The sequence below is a fragment of the Spermophilus citellus genome (assembly GCF_964194105.1).
Source record: "Spermophilus citellus genome assembly, chromosome: 15".
Classification (NCBI taxonomy): Eukaryota; Metazoa; Chordata; class Mammalia; order Rodentia; family Sciuridae; genus Spermophilus; species Spermophilus citellus.
In genome coordinates, this window is record NC_138195.1 from 73,203,041 (window position 1) to 73,226,851 (window position 23,811).

The 23,811-nt window shown below is 41.2% G+C and overlaps 2 protein-coding genes across 4 annotated transcripts in view; one reads left to right on the top strand and one right to left on the bottom strand.

The window, feature by feature from the left end:
- Positions 1–10,241, top strand: part of SLK (STE20 like kinase) — a 56,044-nt gene extending 45,803 nt beyond the window's left edge. For both annotated transcript variants that reach the window (XM_081267549.1, XM_081267548.1), the window contains 6 exons: positions 2,440–2,569; positions 3,710–3,834; positions 4,367–4,555; positions 5,101–5,226; positions 6,194–6,307; positions 9,717–10,241. In XM_081267549.1, coding sequence (XP_081123675.1) covers positions 2,440–2,569; positions 3,710–3,834; positions 4,367–4,555; positions 5,101–5,226; positions 6,194–6,307; positions 9,717–9,863 — 831 coding nt within the window. In that variant the 3' untranslated portion in view covers positions 9,864–10,241. The remainder of the gene's footprint in view (positions 1–2,439; positions 2,570–3,709; positions 3,835–4,366; positions 4,556–5,100; positions 5,227–6,193; positions 6,308–9,716) is intronic.
- A 4,551-nt stretch (positions 10,242–14,792) lies between these two features.
- The window catches only part of COL17A1 (collagen type XVII alpha 1 chain), a 41,825-nt gene continuing 32,806 nt past the window's right edge, over positions 14,793–23,811 (bottom strand). For both annotated transcript variants that reach the window (XM_081268171.1, XM_081268170.1), the window contains 19 exons: positions 23,721–23,774; positions 23,572–23,613; positions 23,337–23,390; positions 22,694–22,753; positions 22,346–22,372; positions 21,886–21,951; positions 21,606–21,656; positions 20,964–21,086; positions 20,423–20,560; positions 19,927–19,995; positions 19,400–19,540; positions 18,804–18,893; positions 18,599–18,709; positions 17,944–18,090; positions 17,286–17,651; positions 16,569–16,706; positions 16,263–16,325; positions 16,042–16,122; positions 14,793–15,700 (listed from right to left, as the gene is read on the bottom strand). In XM_081268171.1, coding sequence (XP_081124297.1) covers positions 15,648–15,700; positions 16,042–16,122; positions 16,263–16,325; positions 16,569–16,706; positions 17,286–17,651; positions 17,944–18,090; positions 18,599–18,709; positions 18,804–18,893; positions 19,400–19,540; positions 19,927–19,995; positions 20,423–20,560; positions 20,964–21,086; positions 21,606–21,656; positions 21,886–21,951; positions 22,346–22,372; positions 22,694–22,753; positions 23,337–23,390; positions 23,572–23,613; positions 23,721–23,774 — 1,874 coding nt within the window. In that variant the 3' untranslated portion in view covers positions 14,793–15,647. The remainder of the gene's footprint in view (positions 15,701–16,041; positions 16,123–16,262; positions 16,326–16,568; positions 16,707–17,285; positions 17,652–17,943; positions 18,091–18,598; positions 18,710–18,803; positions 18,894–19,399; positions 19,541–19,926; positions 19,996–20,422; positions 20,561–20,963; positions 21,087–21,605; positions 21,657–21,885; positions 21,952–22,345; positions 22,373–22,693; positions 22,754–23,336; positions 23,391–23,571; positions 23,614–23,720; positions 23,775–23,811) is intronic.

Genomic DNA, 23,811 nt, shown 5'->3' on the forward strand with positions numbered 1-23,811 from the left:
TGGCTTCTGGACTCTTTATCTCCAGCTTTGAGTTTTCTGTGGTTTAATTTTGAACTTTTGAAAGTATGATACTAAGGGAAGGAACTGACAATCCAAGACTAGGGGTAGTTGGGACCAGTAGAGTAGAAGCTCCTTGAAGGCAAAACTGTCTTTTATTAATTTTAATAAGTCTATAACTAGTGCAATATCCAGCATTTACAGAATGCTGAATGAAGGTTTTCTTTGGACCTGACCTCTTTGTGTAATCTATATATATAAATGTATTATAGTAATATGTCCCAAAATTGCATAGATAAGAAATTGCACATTTACTGACTCCATTTTATACCTTTGCATTTGACTTCAAGTCTTCATATGTATATACTAGTTAAGTTAGACCATTGATTCTATCCATAGAGGTATTTTTTCTTTTTCTTTTTTTTAATTTGTTCTAATTAGTTATACATGACAGCAGAATGCATTTTGATTCATTGTACACAAATGGAGCACAACTTTTCACTTCTCTGGTTTTATACTATGTAGAGTCGCACCATATGTGCAGCCAACATGTGCCTAGGGTGATAATGTCCATCTCATTCTATCATCTTTCCTCATGCAGGCATCCTTTAAAAATCCTTTTTGCAAACCAACGCTAAAAATGTTAAAAGAAACGCTTTAATATATCTGCAGGTTATAAGTTTATTAAACAAGTTGCATATAGAAATTCTGTAATTGAAGTTAGAGAAACAATTTTTATTACAAATATTTATTGTAGGGGAAAAAAATCTTTTTTTTTTTTTTTTTTTTTTTTTTTTTTTTGGTACCAGAGATTAAATTCAGAGGTGCTTTACCACTGAGCCACATCCCCAGCCTGGTTTTAGTTTGTATTTTGAGACAGGGAACAGGGTCTTGATAAATTGCTTAGGGCTTCACTAAGTGGCAGAGGCCAGCTTTGAACTTGTGATCCTCCTGCTTAAGCCTCTGAGCTGCTGAGATTACAGGTATGTGCCATCATGCCTGGCTAGAAAATAAGAATCTTGAACTCTCTTTGTGGTAATTGTGTGAAAGATAAGCATGGAGATTTTGCATCTGTTTAATAAAATTAAAACTCCATATTCTAGATTTTACCTTTGCAGCAGCATACCATTAGTTCTACCTGGTTGTATATAACCATTTTAGCCCTTTACCTTCTATGTATTAGCTGCTTCAGGGCACACTTCTTTAGTCCTATTGAATTTAAGTATTCATTGAAAAATTTTGCGTATGATAAAGTTGTATACTGTATATTTGTATTCATGCTAAAATACAAATGATGCTGAAACAGCAACACTTATGACTTAAATTACTTTGAAGAAACAGCCTGAACTGATCACTTCCAGAGACATTATTGTAAGGCAAATATTTTGAAGAACTTGCTAGACTACTATGTGCACTCAGGACCAGGTTAGTAGTGATTCAGACCTTGTTAGACTGTCCAAAACCCAACAAATGGTTCCAAAATAGATTTTGGGGTTTGATCTTCTCTTAGATATACAGGAGGGGGGATTATGGTAAAGTGCTGCTTCAACCCTAAATCCACAGTTAAATTGATCAGCATATCCCTTGAGTTAATCACCAATTGCTATCATTGCCAAGCGAGGGATAGAGATCCAAATTTACTTTTTTTAAAGCATAAATTTGGCATGTCATATGTACTCAGCAAATACTTGTTGAATGAATTAGTAAACCCCAAACATGTTGGTAGAATCTTGTGATTATAAGAATTTTATTTATATATTTATATGTAACTCCCTTTTCTAATCCTAGTTTATATTTCTTTAGTCATACATTCTTATTAAGTCTTGAAACTATTATTCTTTTCAGTAATAGGCTATAGAAAATAGAAACTGTATTTCTTTGTTGTGCAGGCTTAGTATTTTTCACTTACTCTATTTCTTAGAAAAATAAAGTTTAAAATTCTGACGTTTGTTTTACTTTTCAGCTCTTTCATTGCCTTTCTTCCTAAAAGACATTTCTTATATATTTTTGTTCTTGTCACTCCATATTAGAAGGAGTTGCTCCCTATTAGAGGGAATAGTCAGTTTTAGAAGTTGTAAACTTATTGTTTTCCAAAAGCTGCTAGTGTAATAGGGCATTTTAATTATGAATGTGTGTCATTCTTAATAGTGAATTTAGAATATTTTGCATTCTAATTTTTTTTCAAAGTTGAATTGGATGACTAATACATGTATACTACATATGTACTATATAATTTGGGTGATTTTAAAATCTGGCTAATAAGATTAATAAGATTAACAGTGGTAGAGTGCTCACCTAGGATGCTCAAGATCTTGGATTCTATTCCCAGCACCTCCGAAAGATAAAAAGAAATCTTGTTAATTACTAATATATACAGTCATATAAATAAATGGATATTTAGTTCTGTAGACACTTATTAACTGACGGTTAACTGTCTAATAGGAACAAGAATTTGTTCAGAAGCAACAACAAGAATTAGATGGCTCTTTGAAAAAGATCATCCAACAGCAGAAGGCAGAGTTGGCTAATATCGAGAGAGAGTGCCTGAATAACAAACAGCAGCTCATGAGAGGTATATGAAGTTTTACAGCAAGTGTGTATACATAAAATGGTATCTCAGAAACATTGTCGAGGTATACCTTGGAAATATTTAAATGTTTTCCTTTACTAGGGCAATAAAGGGAAAGTTAAAGAAAGCTATCTTTCTTTAGTAAATGAGAAAAAAGTCTTTTAAAATTAAGAAATACTACAAGATATAGACTTCCTTTATGAAAGTAGAAGTGACTATAAACACTTAAAACAAGGCTGGCTCAGGGCATGGTGGTACACACCTGTAACCCCCAGCTGCTCCAGAACTCAGGCCAGCCTTGGCAACTTGGGGAGACCCTGTCTCAAAATTGAATTTTAAAAAAGGACTAGGTATGTAACTGAGTGGTAAAGCACCCTCGGGTTCAATCCTTAGTACCTCAGGATAAAAAAGAGACAGCATAAAATAATTTAGGGGCTGATGCTCAGTGTGTAAAAGCTCATGCTTAGCATGTGATAGGAACTGAGTTCCATTCCTAAAACCACACACACACAAAAAACCCAAAACAAAACAAACAAACAAAAAAAAAAATGGAAAAAAATGTTTTTCTGTATAGATAATGCTACAAATATATCTCAATAATTTTGAGTATTTATTATACCTTGTAATTGTTGGTACAGTTAGTAGTTATGTAATAGAATGGAATTTTAAGAACTTATTTTCCCTAACAAGTTACCTTAGATTTTCTTTTCTTTCTTTTTAGAGAAATTTTGGTTCTTATTCATTCATTCATTCATTCATTCATTCATTCATTCATTTTATTTATTTAAATATTTATTTTTTAGTTGTAGTTGGACACAATACCTTTATTTTATTTGTATGTGGTGCTGAGGATTGAACCCAAGGCCCCACACATGCTAGGCAAGCTCTCTACCGCTGAGCCAAAACCCCAGCCCCAAGAATTTGTTTTTTTATAGTGGAATATTCTCAGTTTATAGGATATTAAAACAGAATTAAGAATGACAATGGATATTCACATTGATAATATTTTATTTATAGCTCATAGTATCCATTTGTGTATATAAGTTAGTATATAGATAAAACTTTTATGTAAATATTAAAATGAAGATCAAAGTATATTAGTAAAAAGAGCAAAGTGACTTTTTGAAAATTATTTTCTTCTAGCTCGAGAAGCTGCAATTTGGGAGCTTGAAGAACGGCACTTACAAGAAAAACACCAGCTGCTCAAACAGCAACTTAAAGATCAGTATTTCATGCAAAGACATCAGCTACTGAAGCGCCATGAAAAGGTTAATGAAAGGAAAATTCCTTAATTTTTTTGTTTTTTTTTTTAATGTTTTTTTAAAATTTTTTGGTTCTTTTTAAAGTTTATGAAGCTATTTCATTTTGAAGCTTCTATTTCTTTAAAAATGCATTTTTATTTCTTTTTCTCTTATTCTGATTTATTTAATGAAGTTTGAAGTAATTATATCTTGGTCATTATTATAAATACAAGGATGATAATTAATTACAATGTCTAATGACCTCTATGTTGTAATCTACATTTTGTATCTCAGAAGAAGATATTTTGGTTTCTGTTGTGGTTCAAGTAAAAAATGTAGGTTCCCTGTACTTAGTAAAAGAATTTCAGTATAAGACTCTCTTACCACTAATAACTTTACTTTTCTTACAAGGTATTTTTTGCCCGATAATCTTGCTGGTCACAGTACAATAAGGGAGATAGTATATATGGGAAAAACAAGTGAAATCTTTGAACATATGTGTGGGAACTGTGTATTAAATAATATTTACATTACTGGATTCTATTTAAAACATTTTTAGGAAACAGAACAAATGCAGCGTTACAATCAACGACTTATTGAGGAATTGAAAAACAGACAGACTCAAGAAAGAGCGAGACTGCCCAAGATTCAGCGTAGTGAAGCCAAGACTCGAATGGCCATGTTTAAAAAGAGTTTGAGAATTAACTCAACAGCCACACCAGACCAGGACCGAGACAAAATTAAACAGGTAAATTAAGCAAATTATTCTCTTCATTTTTAGGTTTTGAAAATATGAGTGCCCTTTAGAAATGCTACATAATTGGTTGTAAACATTTAGTCCTACCTTGGACTTGTCAATATTCACTTTAAGACCTTGAGCTAGGCGCATGATATGTACTAACTTAGTTGTTCCAGGTTGGTGACCCTAGAGGGCAAAGCCTTCCTTCCCATGCTGTACAACAGAGTTTGGGTCCTGGGAATGAGATGACATGAACAACTTTTTAAGTCAAAACATGTCTTCACTATGATACTTGCAATCACAAATCTCACACAAATTAAATGAGTTCACTAAGCAGTTAGGATCAAGATTTTTAATCAGAAGTTGTTCTATTTCTAGAATATGCCCCTACCCAGGTCATCATGTAGACTCCAATTCTGAGTCATAGCATATTATTTCTTGCATCTTTAGTTTATTGTATTCTAAGTTTTGTTAAATTTCTTAATTACACATTTAAAATGTGTAGAAATTATATTGATTGTTAATTGTAATTTATCTTTTGTTTTTCTTTGTAGTTTGCTGCACAAGAAGAAAAGAGGCAGAAAAATGAGAGAATGGCTCAACATCAAAAACATGAAAATCAAATGCGGGATCTTCAGTTGCAGTGTGAAGCCAATGTCCGAGAATTGCACCAACTGCAGGTTATTGATTGATTGATTGCAGTAGTGGGAATTGAACCCAGGGCTTGGCACATGCTAGGTGAATGCTTTGCCACTAAGCTACATTCCTAGCCCCCAACTGCAGTTTAGAGGCAAAAGCATGACAACAGAACTAGGCAGCTCAAGTGGATGGTACAGAGAAAATAATAGCTAACAAAAGTAAACCGCCTGTTATTTATAAAAATGCTGGGATTGAAAGGTTGTCTTTCCTTCGAAGACCCAAATGAGGATCAATTTAGTATCATAGGTATTTGTTTATGTTTTGTATAACATGATTAATGTGATCATGAAGCTAAATTATAGCCTAAGAAGTGGAATCTTTCAGAAACAATTTTGAGTATGATTTTTAGTGTATTTTGCAAGATGATGTGAATCTTTCAAAATGATGAAGGTAATTTTTTGTTAGATTCTGAACTTAAAATTTATTTTCCTTTTAAAATTGATTTTTTTCTATTTTTTGTGGGGGGAAAAAGGTAAATTAAATATATGGGAATTTTCTTCCTAAGATATGTTAAGGTTTCTTTATAGAGAGGGCTGTTTTGGGACCTTGCCTGAAGTGTGCAGCCCTGCTAATATATAATCTAAAATGTTTAAAGTTTCATAGTAGTATCAACCTTGTGGATTATTCTACATTTGCTTATAATATACTGGAATAGAATACATCCTAATTCCTCTTCCTGGTACCAGCTGGTGAAAAGGAAAAAAAGCAAAGACCCAAACTAATTCTTTCTGTTTAAGTTCTTTTAGATAGTATGCGAACCAATCTAATTTCTAAACTTATAAAAGTATGTCTACTTATTTCATAGTTTTTGGCTATTGGTTTTTAGAAGAAAATTTGTACTTCAGTAATAGGTTGATGATGAATAATTTATTATTTTGGGAGACGATGGTATTTGTGTAAAATTACTTGGTTGATCTAACATTTTTTAAATCTAAACTTTATTTTCAGAATGAAAAATGCCACCTGTTGGTTGAGCATGAGACCCAGAAACTCAAGGAGTTAGATGAAGAACATAGCCAAGAATTAAAGGAATGGAGAGAGAAATTGAGACCTAGGAAAAAGGTGACTTTAAAAGCTTTACTTAAAATGTTATGTTTTTACTCATCCATTACCCAGCTATTGGCTCTTTGCCTACTGTGTGTCAGGGACAGGAGATGGAAATGAAAAGACAAAGTCCTTATCCCTAAAAGACTTCAGTGACAGGCAATTTTAAATTGGTGGGAATTATTGTCTGAAGGAGGTAAGTACAGGGTACAAGGGAAGGGAGCAGAATGCACAAGCAAAGGAAGAGGAATGCTTAAATTTTCCTGGAGACGTCAGGGAAAGCTGTAGAGAGAGGAAGATTCTTATAAGACAAGTGAGTCTTAAAGGGTGAGTAAGAGCTTGCAGGGTGGATAGGCAGATTGGAGTGGAATGGGACAGTTTAAGTAGAAAAAAGAGAATGAATAAAAATGATATATTCAGAGAATTGCAAGTAGTTCCCTATCATTGGAGGATGTGGGGGCCGGGAATTCCTTTGTGGAGGCATTAGGGAGGGAGAAAGAAAGGAAATGATGACACTGAGTCTGGACAGGTTCAGATTGACTGAGCCCTTGTAAGCTGTGTAAATTTAAAATCTAGGAAAATAGGAATGGCTTCCCTTCTTCCTCCCTCTTTTCCTCCCTCCGTTTTTCTTGTTTGTACTCTATGTCCTTGGTCTCATTGGCTAACTATTTCAACTCTGGTTACCTTGCTGTGAGCCTTTCTCTTTGTTAACCTTCAAACTTGAACTTATTTTCTCATGCCCTTCCAGCTTACAGTATGTCAGCCAGTCCTTTGTTCCATTCTTCTGATCAGTCAGTCAAGGAAATGTGTATTTAGCCCCTGTTATGTGCCCAAGGTTTACAGAATCAGTTAAGAGTATAGTTTTTTTTTTAATATTTATTTTTTAGAAGTAGTTGGACATAATACCTTTATTTATTTATTTTTATGTGATGCTGAGGATCGAACCCAGGGCCTTGCATGTGCCTGATGAGCACTGTACCCCTGAACCACAATCCCAGCCCCAGAGTATAGTTTTTAAGTTTTATTTATTGTTAAGTTTCTTGAAAAAGTAATAACATTCAACTGTTTCAGAGCTCTAAGGAGATAGAAGAGCAAACAGTAATAAATACTTTGTCTCCAGTTTCACTTTTAATTCCTTACAGTCTGGCTTCTGCCTCACAGGCCTTGTTGACAGGGTCACGAGTGAGTTGCTAATTAAATTCCCTGACTGTATTTGTTGTCATCAAAAATGTTATTTTAAAAAATTTTCTTCTCACCCTGCCTTTGTGACAATTCTGTCCATTTTTTGCTTTTCTTTGTTACTTTTTATTTGTCTTCCGATCTCCTAAAACATAGATGTGTCTTGAGTTTTACCATTTCTGTTCTTTCCCTGGATGATATTGTATGATTAGCTGTTGCATATTTAAGGACAGTTACAAAACTAAAATAGTAGAGTTGGGCAGGATGAACTCTTAAAATCATACAGGTACGTGTTCAAATCTCAGTGCTGACACTGAAAAATTTTATCATTTAAAATTTCTAGGTCCAGTTTTCCTTATGTGAAAAATAAGGGTGATACTATCTACCTAATTAGGGTTATTAAGAAAGCTAAAAGAAGTAATATGTTGTTGTTCATTGGTTTTATAATCAGTTTGAGCATCATGCTGCCATTTTCTACCTGGATATTTTGTTTCTCCTCACTTTATTCAGGCCTCTGTTCAAGTATGATGAGTGAGTCCTATTTTTGATCACTATATCCCTTCTTTATTTTTCTTTATAACATTCATCTTAAATTTGTCTGTTGTGTCTTCTAGGAGAATATAAGCTCCTTAAAAGCTGTGACATCATCTCTTCATTCACTAATACATACTGAGCTACTAGAATAGAGTAGTTCCTGGCATGTTGTAAATGATCAGTACATACCTGGGAAAATGGGCTAAAGAATGTAGTCAGCAGACAAGTAGTCAGCAGATATCAAACCAAACTTTGCATCCTTTTTCTTCCTTCACATATCTTACCTTTCCCTCCTCCCTGCAACTCCAGCCATTCTTCCTACATTCCCTACATTCCCTCCTCTTGACATTCAAGCTAGAAACCTAAACTAATTTCATTTCTGTAATACTCCACATTCAATCAGATGCCAGTTAATTTTGACTGTTTTTATAATATTTCTCCTTCTCTTTCCCACTGCTTACGGAAATTGTTTAGTAGTATCCTCATGGGCCCTCTGCCCTCTAGTTCCCTTTCCTTTCTTCCTACTAGCATGCTGTCATCAGAGTGTGTATCCTCAAGAACAACTCCAAAACTGTCATAGTAGTGCTGATTAATCATTAGTTCCATCATAGTATAATATAAGTGCCTCATTTTTACTTTGAAGCCTTGATAGTGTCACACTTGGACCTTTCTAGTTTTTGTCCCATTAGCCATTTTGTTCCCCATACATGCTCCAGCATGGGTAGAATCACCATTCCTTACACCAGTACCATGGTTTCCTGACTTTGTGCCATTGTTTTAGCTTCCCCTGTTTGGCATGCCTTCCTGGTCCTGCCTATCAGCTTCTAACCATTCCTTCATGACTAAGCTCGTGTTTTACCTCTTCTGAGAAACCTCCTTGAATCCTTTCATATTTTTCCTGTACTTTTTTTGGCCTGAACACACCACTTTTCTCTAAATCACTTGTCGGTAGTCACTGATACCTGTCTTAGTCCATCAGGTCACTATAACAAAATATCACAAACTGGGAAGTCCAAGGTCAGGGTGCCAGCAGAGTCAGGTTTTGGTGAGGGACCTCTTCTGGGTTGCAGAGTGCTACTTCTCATTGTATCCTTTAAACTTTTCAGCCCTTTGTAAGCTCCACCCTTATGACATAATCACCTCCCAAAGTCCTAAACTCCTAATAAACATCACATGTGGGATTAAGTTACAATTAATTCAGACATTTATCAAACACTTATTGTTTATGCTTTATTATGGGGATGTAAAGATAAGTCTGATTTAGATATTATCTTTAAACAGTTTATAATCCAGTGTGAAAGGAAAACATTCACATCAATACCACAAAAAGTAGGGAGTGGTAAGTGCATATGAGAAAGACAGATAATAATTAATAATAGTTATCATCTATTAGAGTGCTCAGTACGTGTTAAGTACATCATTATCACATTTAATCTTCATATACAGTAGGGTAGGTGGTATTGTATAGCAAAGGAATTAAATGATTCAGTAATTTTGAGAAGTTAAGCCATTAATCCAAGTTTCCATTCATGTGACTGAGTCTTGAACATGGGGCTGTGCTGAGCTTATGATTTTATAATTATTGAACAGTCATGTTTTCCTTAGTATGCAGAGAAAGTGTTTTGGAAAAGCAGTTTTATCTTGGCTGTCAGAGTAAATTCTATATACAATATGGTACACCAACACATAATTTCTTTGTTCCTTCCTTTTTAAGACCCTGGAAGAAGAGTTTGCCAGGAAACTGCAGGAACAGGAAGTATTCTTTAAAATGACTGGGGAGTCGGAATGCCTTAACCCATCAACACAGAGCCGGATTTCCAAGTTCTATCCTATTCCTAGCTTGCATTCCACTGGATCATAACAACGGGAAGCATTCTGTGGTTGGGTTTAGCTTTTTAAATATGTCATTTTTTTCCTTTTCATCTTCTGTCACATTCTATATATCAAATATAGCTCATGAAGACAATCACCTGCCTCACCTCCTAGGTGGTTTATGTTGTTGTTGTTTATTTGCTTTTTTAAAGCAAAGATGAAGGGAAAACGAACTAAGACAGATGCTAGGCCATGTTGGCAAAGTAGCATCTTGCAGTAATTCCCTAAGGTGATTTTGTATATCCCTTAAATATTGTATTCTTTAGACACTGTTACTGAAAAACTGTTAAGAGAAATAATGTTCAAAGTTATTAAAAAGAAAAAACCTGTTACATCACTAAGTATTAATAAATATCTTTTTACCTGACCTAACTTCTCAGTGATGCCTATATTCTAGAGTTGGAACTCTACTGTAGAGAGTTAGAATAATTTTCTTTTGGTGAATCAGCTCTCATGAAAAAGCTACAAGTTGATCAAAATATGCTGTTGACTTAGTAAATAAATACATTTTATCATCAAAGATGAACAAACTTAAAAAAAATTCTTCCAATAAAATTTGCCTATTTAGGTGGGAACTATTAATCAAGGTGCTAGTTTTATTAAAATAGTGCCTAAAACACTAAATTTCAATCACCTAAAAAATCTTTTTGATCAACAGGGACAAAACACACTTAGCATGGAACATTATCATTTAAAAATCTTGCTCATATTACCATTTAATAGAAAATTTTATCCTGAAATATATGTTGTACAAAGTATAGAAAGATTTAAAAAGGTAGCTGTTAAATGTACAAATTGGAAATATAAAACTGCATTGAAATACAGATTTAATTGTCCTAGTTTATTTCCAAAAATAAAACATGAGCTGGTTAATGCTCTACATCTTAGAAAATTCTGTTCATTTAAAACTCTGAGAGGCCTGTAGGCTCTGGGTTGTATTTATAAATATATTTTCTAAAATTAATTTTAAAAGTATTTGTTCAGAGTAATTTTTTAAAAAAGGATTTGTGTTAAATATTTAGGCACACATCAGAAATGACTTTTTGTTGTTTTGAAATGAGGTTACTTACATTTTGGTTTTATTTTGTTCCATGTTTAAATTATTTACTTTGAGTGGGGAAAGCCCCTCTATCATGTGGTTGCTGATATGTGCAGTTATTGATGAAATGTACAGTCTTGGTCCCTTTTGAGGCCTAGAATTTCTACCATATGTCAGGTCAAACAGTATTATGAATTGTCCTCTGGTGTGTGAGACAGCACATTTATAAATGATGCTCTCTGCCTGCCTATTCTCGTTTAAGAGTGCTAGGTACCAAATTGTAAACATTTCACTTTTTAGTTAGATACTTTTGAGGCTGGTGAAACATTTAAATGTAACATTTGGGAACACTGATTCATATTAAGAAAATGTAAAATGTCTGTAGCACTTTCTTGCAGTTAATTTGAAAACTTTGGATGCTGAACTTTATTTTGTCAGTGGTTTAGGTGATTTAAAAGTGCATGTGGAATTTTAATTTTGTAACTGTTTTGAAAGACATAATTTACTTGGACAAACTATAGGTAGCCTTAACTTCTGGCCAAGTTTGTTTTTTTATATAAATATAAATATATGAATACACTCAAGTATATATTATGTATGGTTATAAATTCATACGTTTATCATATGAATGTGTTACTGTATACAAAACTTTTAATGCTTTATTCTCAAGTTGGGTTGGAAACTTTTGAAAGCCTTTAAAAATATATATCTTTATAAAGTAATATTCAGGGTGATGATGGAAATTGTTTATATTGTTATGATAAAAATAATGGTATAATATTGCGCAGTGTATTTAATGACTTTTGTGAAATGAGAGATGGGAGAAAAGCTCTCTCACTTTCACCTTTGAAATTTTCAGTTAATTGGCTTTTTACAAAGAAATACTTCAGGCAATGGACATTTTTTCACTATATTTTTTTTATCATTTTTTCAGTATCAAATAATTTCAGGTATCATTTTATCTGAATATTTGAGTCTTTCTAATCCTTTCCCCTTGAATTTCAGAGTATTGAATCCAGAGAGAGACTCAGAGTGGAGCTGGGTAGTTCATGTGCAGCCCTTTATCTCCCTTAAACCTGCCGTTTGTACTCACACTGAGTTCTCTTTCATACATGACCATCTTTATGTGGGTTCAGGACTATACAGTGATATGTACGTAGAGAAGAAACATTCATTTTAATACTTCAGGTTATAGAAATCTTTACAAAGTGTTTTGTTATAGAACATGATATTTGTACGCATACCTGCCCACTTTTTGTTAAGGCCTTAAATAGATAATAATGATCTTTCTTTCTTGCATGAAGTGTAGAGGAGTGGGTCAGGGGCATAGACTTTTTTGAAATCAAAGTGCAGTCAAATCCATCCCTGCCTTGTTTTATTGCTGAGGTCGAATGTGCTATGAAATACATAAAAATAATTCTCCATATGTGCACCCTGAACAGTCGCCTCCTCCCCTTGTCTCTGCATACTGTGGAAACACCACACCTCCACACTTCTGCAGGCCCAGCTCCTGTAGTGTGGAGCATTGGGCTGCTTTTCCTAGTCCTGTCAGTCCATAGGTTATGGATTGCTGAATTAGCTGCTATTCTAGTTGGAGTCACATTAAGCTTTTTCTTACCCTTTCTATGGGGAAGCTCTAGGGTGGGTAAGAAGGACATTTAGAGTACTTTCGAAAATATTGGAACCTTCTTATAACAGGATACAGCAAATTGTAACTAAACATAAACCAGAACCAGAGCTACCTCTAAGCAGTGTTTCCTTAAGCACAAAGCTCTCAGGCATATGAGACCCTCTTTAATTGAGGGGCTCTGATTTCTTGAGCATCAGCAAGTTTCAGAAGTGACTGTTTTTTGTATTCTTCCAGTTATTTTGTACCTATACACTTTTTCTCATTCCATACTGTTCACATGACAAAGACTCTTCTAAGAAGCCAAATTCGGTCAAATTATTAGCTAGGGATATTGGTGACTAGTGCAAAACCTAGAATCCAGGGTAAAGAAGAGAGTTCCAGTTGTCTTCTGATTAAGTAAATCAATTCTTTTCTGGGAAATGATCTTTTGTAGGAAATGGGATGATATTTTAAGTGCTTTTTTTTACATTGAAGGCGCAACAGTTAATGCCTCTATTGTTGCTGTACTATGGCTGACATGGTTTTGATAACGCTTTAGAATTTCTGCTGCAAGGCTTGGAATAGAGTGTTTTATCAATTTTAAATGTTGGCTGCGGCTTTCTGTGATCTTTTGCAGTGTAATAAGTTCATAAGCTGAATTTCCAGAAAGAATTTTTAGATTATGCCTCTTATCTATTTGGGATCAACATGTCTTTTCAATCATGAGATTGACAAATGAAAAATAAAGTTATTTCTTAATCTATTTTGGGAAGCAGTTTGTTTAGTTTTTTTTTTTTTTTTTTTTTTCTTTGAGGTTCTTTGAAACTAGTTGTCCTGTGTGAGAACATGTTGTAGCTTTTCTTTCTTTGGTCCTAGTCATATTTTCAAGTTTGCCATCTCTGGGTCTTTTGACCTTCCAGATTTATTAGAGCTCCTGGCTATCTGTGATACACACACACAACACACATAAACATACAAACACACACATTAACAAATGTAAGTTTTACTGGTAACTTGCTGGTAGGTGTCTTTAGCATGCAAACCCCTCATTTGGGAGGTACTTAAAATATTCCCATCAACATGTATATACACACATTTTTATTTGCCTTTTCCCTGCCTTAGGATCAATTATTCTTCTGAGCATTACAAATCATATGACCTCAGTTCTGCTAAAATAACCTCTGTCATTCGTAACTGATACAAGATTATACACTGATACACTGTCATACAAGATTCAGTAGACACTAGACAGCATAATTTGGCAAGTCTTCAGCTTAGCTGCAGGAAGGCATAGCTTGTCATTTTCTAATCTAGGAGTACTATTGCACTATTGAGCTCAATCTTGACTTAAAAAAAAAAAAAAAGACAAAAGAGGCTCAGCTCTGTTGCTGTCCAATGGCGGCTGTTTCTCATGTCTGCCCATCTTTCTTCTGGGTTTTGTCTAGAGAAAGTACCAAGGTTGGACTTGGGCATAGAATTCTATGAAGACTTTTTGATACCTTAGTAAAGTAAGTCTAGTAATAAGATGAAAAGTCCTATGTCTGACAAGTCAAGAATCTCTATTAATATATATTAATACTTGGAGGCTATATTTCAGTCATTTAGAAAAGCAGAGGTTAAGTAGATTTAATTTAACCCCATGTTTAATTATCCAGTAGTCAGAACTCAGAGCTTGTAACAAATTCACAAGTTGGCCAAGTACAGTCTCTATGGAATTTGAATATCTGATTTTAGGTGCATTTTCTTGGAGTATTTGATATTTGCATATCCTCCCTTAACCGGCGCAGGAGGTTGGGATCACTCACCACTGTCTTCAGCAGGAGCACATTGCTCACAGATTGTTTAAGTCCCAAAGCAGTTAAGCTAAATGAAGCTGTCCCAGGGGACAAACCCTGTAGACTTCCACTGTACCCTCCTGTGTGACTGTTTTGATATTCTATTTCTGGCTTGGAATCATAATTCCTTTGCACCAGGATAAATCACTACATTAATTGCAAATAATGTTGCTCTTTGGTGCATATGTGTCTATTTCAAGTAATCCATGTTTAAGGAAAACTTTCAGGTACTTTATAATATGCCCAGATTGAGTTAATAATTGCAGATGAAGTTCTGTCTTTAAAGGAGCTTAATAATTTAATAAAATGTTAGCTCTGTCCCAAAGTACAATTAATTTTGTTTTCTTGTGTTTATAATAAGCTGTGAGACCCAATTAACCCAGAATATTTTCTTTAAAAAAAATTGTTTGCTTAGATGGTTCATATTAGACATGATATTAAAAAAGAAAAAAAACTTTAATTGGAAATTTTACATTGAAATGCCTTTTCATCTTATAGACCACATACAAATGTTTTAGACAGTGAAAAGTGCTTAAAAACCAACTGCACCAAGCCCCCATCCCATTTCCTAAGAGCAGAACAGAGGGTGACATTTGTGAGCGGAAGCTATCCTCCAGCTTCAGGTATTCTATTTCTGCCCTCATCTTCTTGCCCCTCCTTGCCCATTGTCCCTCTTGTCCTATTTGCTGTGGTCTAGTTGAGTATAACATATCTATACATCCTAGCAGGGGGCTGTGGATGCAGATCATAGCTATAATCATACTTCCTAAGCAAGTGGGGATCTGATCTGCATATATATGCATATATAACTATTAGAAACCTTGTGATCTCCCACAGGGGAAGAAGATTTTTTAATTTTTTCAATTGCAAGTCTCTTCTTAGCTAACTCTCCATGACTTGAGAATGTAGTAAACAGGAGGAAGGAGCTGATAGCACAACTTTGCAACAATAATCAAAAGATACCCCCATCAAGTGTTGCCTCCAAGAGGCACCCCATCCCTATCTTTAATTTTTGGGCTCATTTTTTAGGCAAAGCTCCAAGACTTGCAAGCCAATGCTTATGTAACTGACTTTCCTAGACAGTAGCTTGAACTAAATGTTAAAGAAGCCAAGGAGCTTGGATCTAGACAGCAGGGAAGTAAGTCTCATGCTAAAATGTTGCAGCTACTCTTAAGGTCCATCCAGTGAAGTTGTTTCAGATTGTGTATCTTTGCCTGAATTTTTTTTCTTTTCAGACTAAAACAAGGGTTCCTAGGTGACTGTCCAGGGGGCTGCTCTGCCAAGTCCAGCTCATGGTTTGATGGCAATACTTCTCTTCCTCCGCCCAACGTAGACTTGGTCACCTGTAAGTTAGGAGGTGAGGAAGAAGTTAAAAATTATCTGTGGTTTATGGGGACCTTAACTTGGGCAATATGGTGACTGTGACTTCCACAACGATGGTTAAAAGAAGAACTCTTGTGATACTTTGAATTCATTTATATCATTTACGCTGTATCATTACTAGCTTGGCTCTCCTTTTCCTCCCTGCAAATAGAACTCCCCTTCCTGTCTCCCCAGCTGTAATGTGATTATTATTGCCAATTGTGTGCTTGATGGTGCTGCCTTGGCATTTTCGTGAATATCTCAAGCTTGCTCTGTTGAGCACCAACCTCCAGAAACTCAGAACATCAGCACCAGTATTTACCTTTGTCTCCTTTTTCTCCCTTGTGCCCTTGAGGGCCAGGTGGCCCAGGAAGGCCTCGTGATCCAGGAGGGCCTCTGTCACCTAAAAGGGTAGAAGGGAGCATGGCATTAATAAAGAGTGTGGAAGGCTGGGGGTCGAGGCGTACCCATTGTGGGGGCTGCTTCTCAGCAAGAGGTTGTCATTACACAGCCTCTGGTGCCTGTTTTCCTGCCACCACTTACCTTTGGGTCCTGGGGTGCCCATTTCTCCCTTCTGCCCAGGGGGTCCTGGAATGGCTCCATAAGCTGTATGGGGGGAAAATAATGGCCTTAGGTTAGAGATTGCCTGAAGCTGGGGAGGTCAGGTGATTTATTCAAAGTAATACAAATTGGTAGCAAAGGAGTCTGCATTTGGAAGAGGAAGCAAATTTTAAAAATTATCTGATTTTCAGCATCTCAAGGTTTTCATGAGTTGGTATCTATGGAGCAGACCCCATGTGAGACACTGCCATGGGGTGGGTGCTGGGAAGGCAGTGGGGATGGCCTTACTTCGGAAGAAGTCCATGAGGTCTTCAGTTACGTTGCTGTAGGCAGAGAAGACCTTGCTGATGCCAGGGGGACCCTGGGGCCCAGGCTGCCCTGGTGGGCCCTGGACAGTGTAGGCCATTCCCTGTAGCAGGCCCTGACCTGGAAAACACCAGAGCACGGTGCGGGAGGTTGGGATCACTCACCACTGTCTTCAGCAGGAGCACATTGCTCACAGATTGTTTAAGTCCCAAAGCAGTTAAGCTAAATGAAGCTGTCCCAAGGGACAAACCCTGTAGACTTCCACTGTACCCTCCTGTGTGACTGGCACAGGTCTCTGCCTGTACGGGCATTCCCAAAGGACTTTGGACTGCCCAACTATGTCTGTGCTGATCAACTACAAGGAGAAAGGACTTCTTAGCCATCCACCTCCACTCAGCCCCACCAGAAAGTCATCATGGTCCTTAGAGACCCAGGACAGGTTAGGTGTTGGGAAAGCAAAGTACTGAGAGCCCAGTGTGCTCTGCTTCCCATGGCTTAGGTTCTATTTCTGGGGCCCCCTTGCACCGAGCTGGCTGAAAATTAGGAATGGGGCCTCCTGTCTTCTGTCCCTGCCCATCTGATTCCAGAATCACTGTCTTCACAGCCTGAGTGCTTAAAAACAAGAGAGCTGGTCTCTGGGGCCTAGATGCTAAGATGCTCACAAGCTCCCCCTGCACCAAGGCCCATGTCCCTACTTACGTTGCAAGCTCTCTGACACCCTCACAGCCAGCTCATTGTAATCCAGGTCTCCAGCGAAGCCAGCTCGGAACGATTCGCCATTGCCACCATACACGCCGCCTTCTGATGCTGCCCCATAGCCCCCACCTCTGCTGATGTCAGTGCCATAGGGACCCCCATCTCCTGTGCCAAAGGCTCCACCTTCACCCAGGGAGCCTCCATTGGTTCCTCCAACACCTGAAGAACTGTAGGACGTGCCCCGACTGGAGGAAGAGCTGTGACCCCAACTGTAGGAGTTATCCCGTGACACCAAACGGCTGTCTCCTGGTGGTCCCTGTGGCCCAGGAGGGCCTGGGGGCCCAACGATGAAGCTGCGCACATCAGGACCTGCGGGGTAGGAAGCTGCCTGAGCAGGAGCTCAACTCCTTATGGGCTGAAAGAGTTGGGAGCTAGATAGTCTCTCTTGGGGTATGAATACACTTTAGTGATCTGAAGGGAACTTCAAGGTCCTTGCACACCAGTGGGAGGACGCTGGAAGGAAAGCAAGTGGGTTTTCCCTGCCTGGGGGGCTCCCTGGTGTTTGCCTCCTAGGCTCCTTCAACCACCTGCCACTCCACTTACAGGGAAAAGCAAGGTCTGGGGAAGGGCTATGGGGGCACACCCAAGTCAGGACACATACTTGTGAGGTAGCTAATCAGCTCACTCCGGAAGTTGTCACTGTTTTCAGCTGCATAGTTTACCAGAGCTCCTGAGACACCTGGGGGCCCTCGAGGACCTGGGGGCCCAGGAGGGCCTGGAGGGCCTGTGGTGAATGACAAGCCTGCACCTGAGGGGGAAGAAAGGAAGAGAAAGGTCATAGTCCTTTATGGAGAAAGCTGATTCTCAGCCTGGCCTCTCGACCTGCTGTGGACTCCCTCTGAAAGGTGGGAAGGTGAGGCTGGGCCTCCTGGATGCGGGGAAGAGGGAACAACAGGAGGCGTAGGGCAGCCCCTGTCCTGGCACCATCCAGGAATGGCTGCTCCTGCCTGGCCCTTCCACCTGTAATTCTGAGCCTCCTTCAACCCAGATTGTGCCCCTCTTCCCAGCCCCTCACTACTGAGCATTGGAGCATCCAGGCCGGCTCATGAATTGGGAACTCTGTCCCTCCTGACTTCCCTCTACTTCTCCCCCTGCCAAGGCTGAGGGGCCTTCACAATAAGGGACCAACGACCCCAGGGCCCTTGGTGATAGTGAATTGATTCAGTTGTCCATGGCTGCCTTTGCTAAGACCCATGGGTACCCTAAGGCCAGGCTGCAGTCCTCTGCCCTCTTCCTCCCTGCTCCCAGTACCCTACTGTGCAAGTAAGAAGAGAGGTCCTCCATGCTGATGCTGGACCATGCATTGCCTGGGATCCCTGGTGGCCCTGGAGGACCTGGGGGTCCAATGATGCCTCTATATTCAGACCCTGAGACACAGAGCGAAGCAATCAGTCACAGCTGGGACCAAGGGGTGTGCCTCCATCCCAAACCTCATGGACAGATGCCCCTACTTGGCCTTACCTCGGAGCAAGGAGAGGAGCTCCTCATAGGAAGTTCCTGGGAGGCCAGGGGGACCTGGGGGGCCCGGAAGCCCAATGCCGATCCCAGAACCTGGGGAACAAAGTCCCAAGTTGTGATGGGCTCAGATCAAGCAAAGGAAGGCAAATGCAAAAGCCCTGTCAGAGAGGAGTTCAGACACACAGAGATCTGGACAGATGTGGAGTCCAAGAAGGGAAGGAAGAGGTGGCAGAAAGAGAGGCAGAGAGGACTGATGTGGAGACACTCCTGTGCAATGCCACCAGAGGAGGCATGGAGGAGAGGCAGGTCAGCATCTGTCCAGTGTCATCCTCCTGCTGGGTTATAGGGGTGTGTGAGCATGTATGCCATGCCCAGTGCAAACTCCATGCTCATCTTGCCTCCCTCACCACACTCTTTGACTTGCTCTAGGGCTACAGGTTTGAACAGTTGTGAAGGCTGCTCCCCCTACTGGGTTTGCCGAAGCCTGGCAGGAGGTGTCAGTTGGGCCATCTCAGCAAAGTTCAATATCTGGTCCTCATTGCAGGCCCTTCCTGACCACCCTGCCTGAAGAGGGCAGGCCAGGAAGGGCAGACACTCACTTGACATGTAGCTGATGATGCGATTGCTCAGCTCTGCATAGTCCAAAGACAGGAGGGACCCATCTCCACTAGCTCCTGGTGGCCCTGGGGGACCCCGAGGGCCCATCAGGTACTGACGCAGGTATTGACGCACTTCATCACCTGGAAAGGAGAGGATGTGCTAGTTAGTGAGGACCCACCCAGCCGTGGGGTTCCTCAGCCACAGTCTGGCCCCCAGTGACAGTTGTGAGTTCTGGGTTGTCAGGCCCACACTGTGTATGGGGAGGCAGGGTTTGGAGGGGGGTCAGCAAGCTTCCAGGCATCCGGAGGGGCCCCTGCCTGCTTGCTTGGCATTGTCTGGGGAGGGGAGATTTGCCTCGCACTTTCCAGCTTATTTGTGTCTCAGTAAACAGAGTGAGCAGTGAGTTAGCAGCTCCTTGTTCCAAAGGACTGCTTCCCGTTTGAAGCCCTCACAAGGTGTGTATGACAGGTGGAGTCTGGAGACCGCAAGGAGGGTCCCACCCTCTCATCCCCCACAGGTGACTCACGCTGCAGCACAGCCAGGATGTCTTCGGAGGAGATGGAGGACGAGGAAGAGCTGATACTGTACCCTGAAGCTGCAGAAGAAAGACGTCAGGTGACCTACTCTAGTCCTAAAGCAGATCCTGTGTATCCAGATCTGAAATACCTGGCCAACCAGTCACTTCTCTTTGAGGGAAATGAATGAATGGGGGGCATTACAGGCATTTAGAAAGCACTCATTTAGAAAATCCCCAAATGGTGGTTATCATTGTTGTTGTTGTTATTATTTTGGTGAGAAATGCAGTTTGTTTTCCACAATGAGATCTAGTCTCACTCCTTCCAGATACTGCCAATATGAAGGATTCCTTTTTATGAGCCAGACAAGAAAGGCCTGTGATTAGGAACACACTGGCCAGATACTCACAAGGGCTAAGCAAACAGAGAATTAAGAGATGAGACTCCGGGAACAGGAGTGGACCCTTGGGAGGAAGATGACCGAGCCAGGGGTGGGGCCAGGCTTACTCTGCAAGTACTTCACAACGTGGCTTGCCAGCTCTGCGTAGTCAAAAGTCTCTCCTGTAATAGTGGTGACAGGCCCCGGAGGACCTCGTGGGCCTGGGGGACCCTGTACTCCAGATAGATAAGACCTAATGCTGTCACCTGCCAACAAAGGAATAATATAAAGTCAAGCTGGTTCTCTCTGTGGAGGAGAACTGCATTACGTGGGGGCTACCCCACACACGAGCTCAAAGCAGGGCCTGCAGGGAGCTTGGGCTCCTTTGGTACTGATAAAGAAACTGAGGCCTGTGTTGGGTCCGGTGGCCCGTGAGGGCTGTGGACCAATATGACTCCAGCAGCCACCCACGTACCAGGATGCAGAGTGTGTGCATTTGGACCTCCAGGTGGAGCGAGGATGAGGCTGCATGTGTGGACAGGGGTTGGGGCATTCACTGACCTACAGGACAGGCTCCATGGGTGCTCCCTGCATCCCACATAACCCGTCCCCTACCCCCTGGCCACTGCTGCCTTACTCAGACCCCTGGCATGGGTGCCGGCCACTTACTCTGCATGTATTCAGAGATGTACTGCTGAATTTCCTGGCCGGAGCTGCTCAGGGAGCCTGGAGGCCCAGGGGGTCCTGGTGGTCCAGGTGGGCCTGGCACATACATGGTGCTTGATGATCCCCCTGCAGGGAAGAGAAAGTGTCCTGACTTGGTTTCTTGGCCCTAGGGTCAGACCCAGGCTCCCTGAGGAGGGAGGGGCTTTCTCAGTAGGAGAAATAGGACAGTGGCCAAGAGAAGGGCCACCTCTTTTTTTTTTTTTTTTATTGGTTGTTCATAATAAAAGGGCCACCTCTTTGAGGGGCATAGAGATGGGAGTTGTCCCAGGCTAAATTCCCATTTCTTACAGCAACCTGTTCACCACCTCACAGAATTTCCCTTCTCTCTGATCACCCATAACACCAGGGGCCATTTGTCACTTGGCATTGTTAGTTATCTTTAGATGTCTTTAGCAGAACCTGTGCTTCCCTCCTACCCCACCAGCTTGTAGCCTGAAAGTCAGCACTTGATCCTCACCCACGAGGAGGCACTGACTCAGTACTGAATCATGGCTACGTTAACGAACAAATAGATCAATGTCCTCTTTGGAATGATCAGTCTCACTTGAAGTAGGGAGAGGGACTTGGGTCACCTTTTGTTCTTACCTTGAGAGGGAACTCCAGGGATGCCAGGAGCCCCTGGGACACCGGGATCACCTGCAATCCAAAAGTGAAGCCTTGTTTGTGTCCCCTCCTCCGGGCAGACTTCCCTGCTTGAACCCAACAACACTTAGTGTATGGTTCTGGGCCTTATTACTGTAATGATGCCATTAGCTCTGTTTGGGCAGAGACTGTCCTCTACGTCCTTGTCTCTATCTCCCTCCACCTGTCCTCTCTTCTGCCTCCTCACCACCTTCTTGACTACACCCTCAATGACCTTTGTTACCTTTGGGTCCCTGTGGGCCAGGTGGGCCTGGTGGTCCCTGCAGGTCAAATGCCAGAGAACTGGAACCTGAAAGCCATGAACACACAGTACAGTCAGCCAGGGTTGGGAGAGTCCCTGGGCAGAGCTGGAAGGGGCAATGCACAGCACTTAACTGAAGCTAAGAATGCCCAGAGACCCTGCTCTTGGTTCACTCTCCTCCCAATCCCACCCCATGTTGGAAGCCCCCAAGATCCATGACTGCTGGGCCGACTTCCACTTTGGGCAGTCAGTGCCGGCTGCACACTTTCGTGCACCTGAGCTGCCTGCACAAATGAAAATACTCAGCCACCCCTGGAGGCACTGGGATCTACTCTGGCTCACATGAACCAAATGTACTTCCTGTAAGCTCAAAGCTCTTGCGCATCAGCTCTTGCCACCCCACCCCTATTCCTGGTTGTGTTTGATGCCAGCTCTACTGTACCTTGATGTCTTCGAGGGCCTGGGGGACCTAAGGGAAGGAGGCAGAGAGCTTTGAGACACCTACTAACACGGAGGAGGAGTTGGGGGCACCAGTGCTGCAGCAGATGCAGAACCTGGGGCTCCACCAGGTCAAAGGAGGAGGAGGCCGGGAATTTCTTTACAGAGGTTCTGACTCCTCCCCACACTCCCGCCCCCTGCTGCAGGCTCCTGAGCCCCTAAAGGGACCTGGCAGGAGGATGAGGAAACGCCCCTCCATGCTCAGGCAGCCTCATCTAAACTCTCCTAGCCACCAGGTGGGTAAGCAGGGGATTCATACTGGCTCCTGGACTCCCTGGGACACTGCTCTCACCTGGGTCTCCCTTAGGGCCTGGGGGGCCAGGTGGGCCTGGAGGGCCAGAGAAGAAGTTTTCTGTAGAGGAAAGAAGCAGTTTGAGTGCAGACACAGTGGTGTGCTGAGGAAGCATCGCACAGCACAGCACCTGGCATGGTGTAGATGTTCAGTCAACACTTGACAGATGGATATAAGGATGGGTGTTTGCATGTTTGTATGGTTGGGAGGTTGGGTATAAAAATGAATGAGTGATAAGATGAATGGATGGATGGATCATCCACAGGGACGAGTTCTGGCCTGATCTTTGCTCCAAGTTTATTTCCATAAGTTCCTCTGCTAAACTGTTGGCATTTATTTCATGTGCATGTGTCCTGTTACTTTTTCAGACCTAGGATCCTTGAGGATGAGACCCAGGCCTCCCCAATCACTTCAGGAACTCCCCTGGGGCAGAGCTGCTGCTCCCTCAGGCCAAGGTGGTTGGGCTGGCATGGTTTAATCTCCCCATGTGCAGCAAGAAGCAGGAAAATTATGCAGACACAACCCCCATGGAGAGGCAGAAGGAGGATGCCTGACATATAGGTCTGGAAGGTCATGAGGCTGTGACCATGGATCATGCCAGGGCTAGGGCAGGGACAGGTGTGACTCAATACCACAACATTACCTGAGTCAGCCAGGAAAGATCCTGGTGGGCCTGGTGGGCCTGGCAAGCCTTCCCCTAGAAAGAGGAGCCCCCAAGATGCATTAGTGCCAAGAGGTGGGCCAGGGGCCCTCTGCCTGGGAGGAAAAAGAGACAGGGAGCTCTTTCCTAAAAACCAGGCCGGAGGGCACCCCCTTTCTTGTTACCTCCCTTCCCGGTTACCTCCCTTCCCCACTCCTGCAGGGAGCCTAGCTCTCACCTGGAGGTCCTCGGGGTCCTGGAGGGCCGGGGATGGCAGGCCCTGCAAAAGTGAGTAAGAGGAAGCACTGAGCTCAGGGGGCCAATTCACCCCGAGAGCAGGATCTAGGCTTCCTTACTAAGTGCCTTCTAGATCCCTGAGTTGCTCACCTGGTGGCCCACGTGGCCCAGGTGGGCCTGGGGGACCTCGTAAATCAAGACCTTCTGTAGAGAGAAGAAAACAGAATTGAGAGAAAGCAGT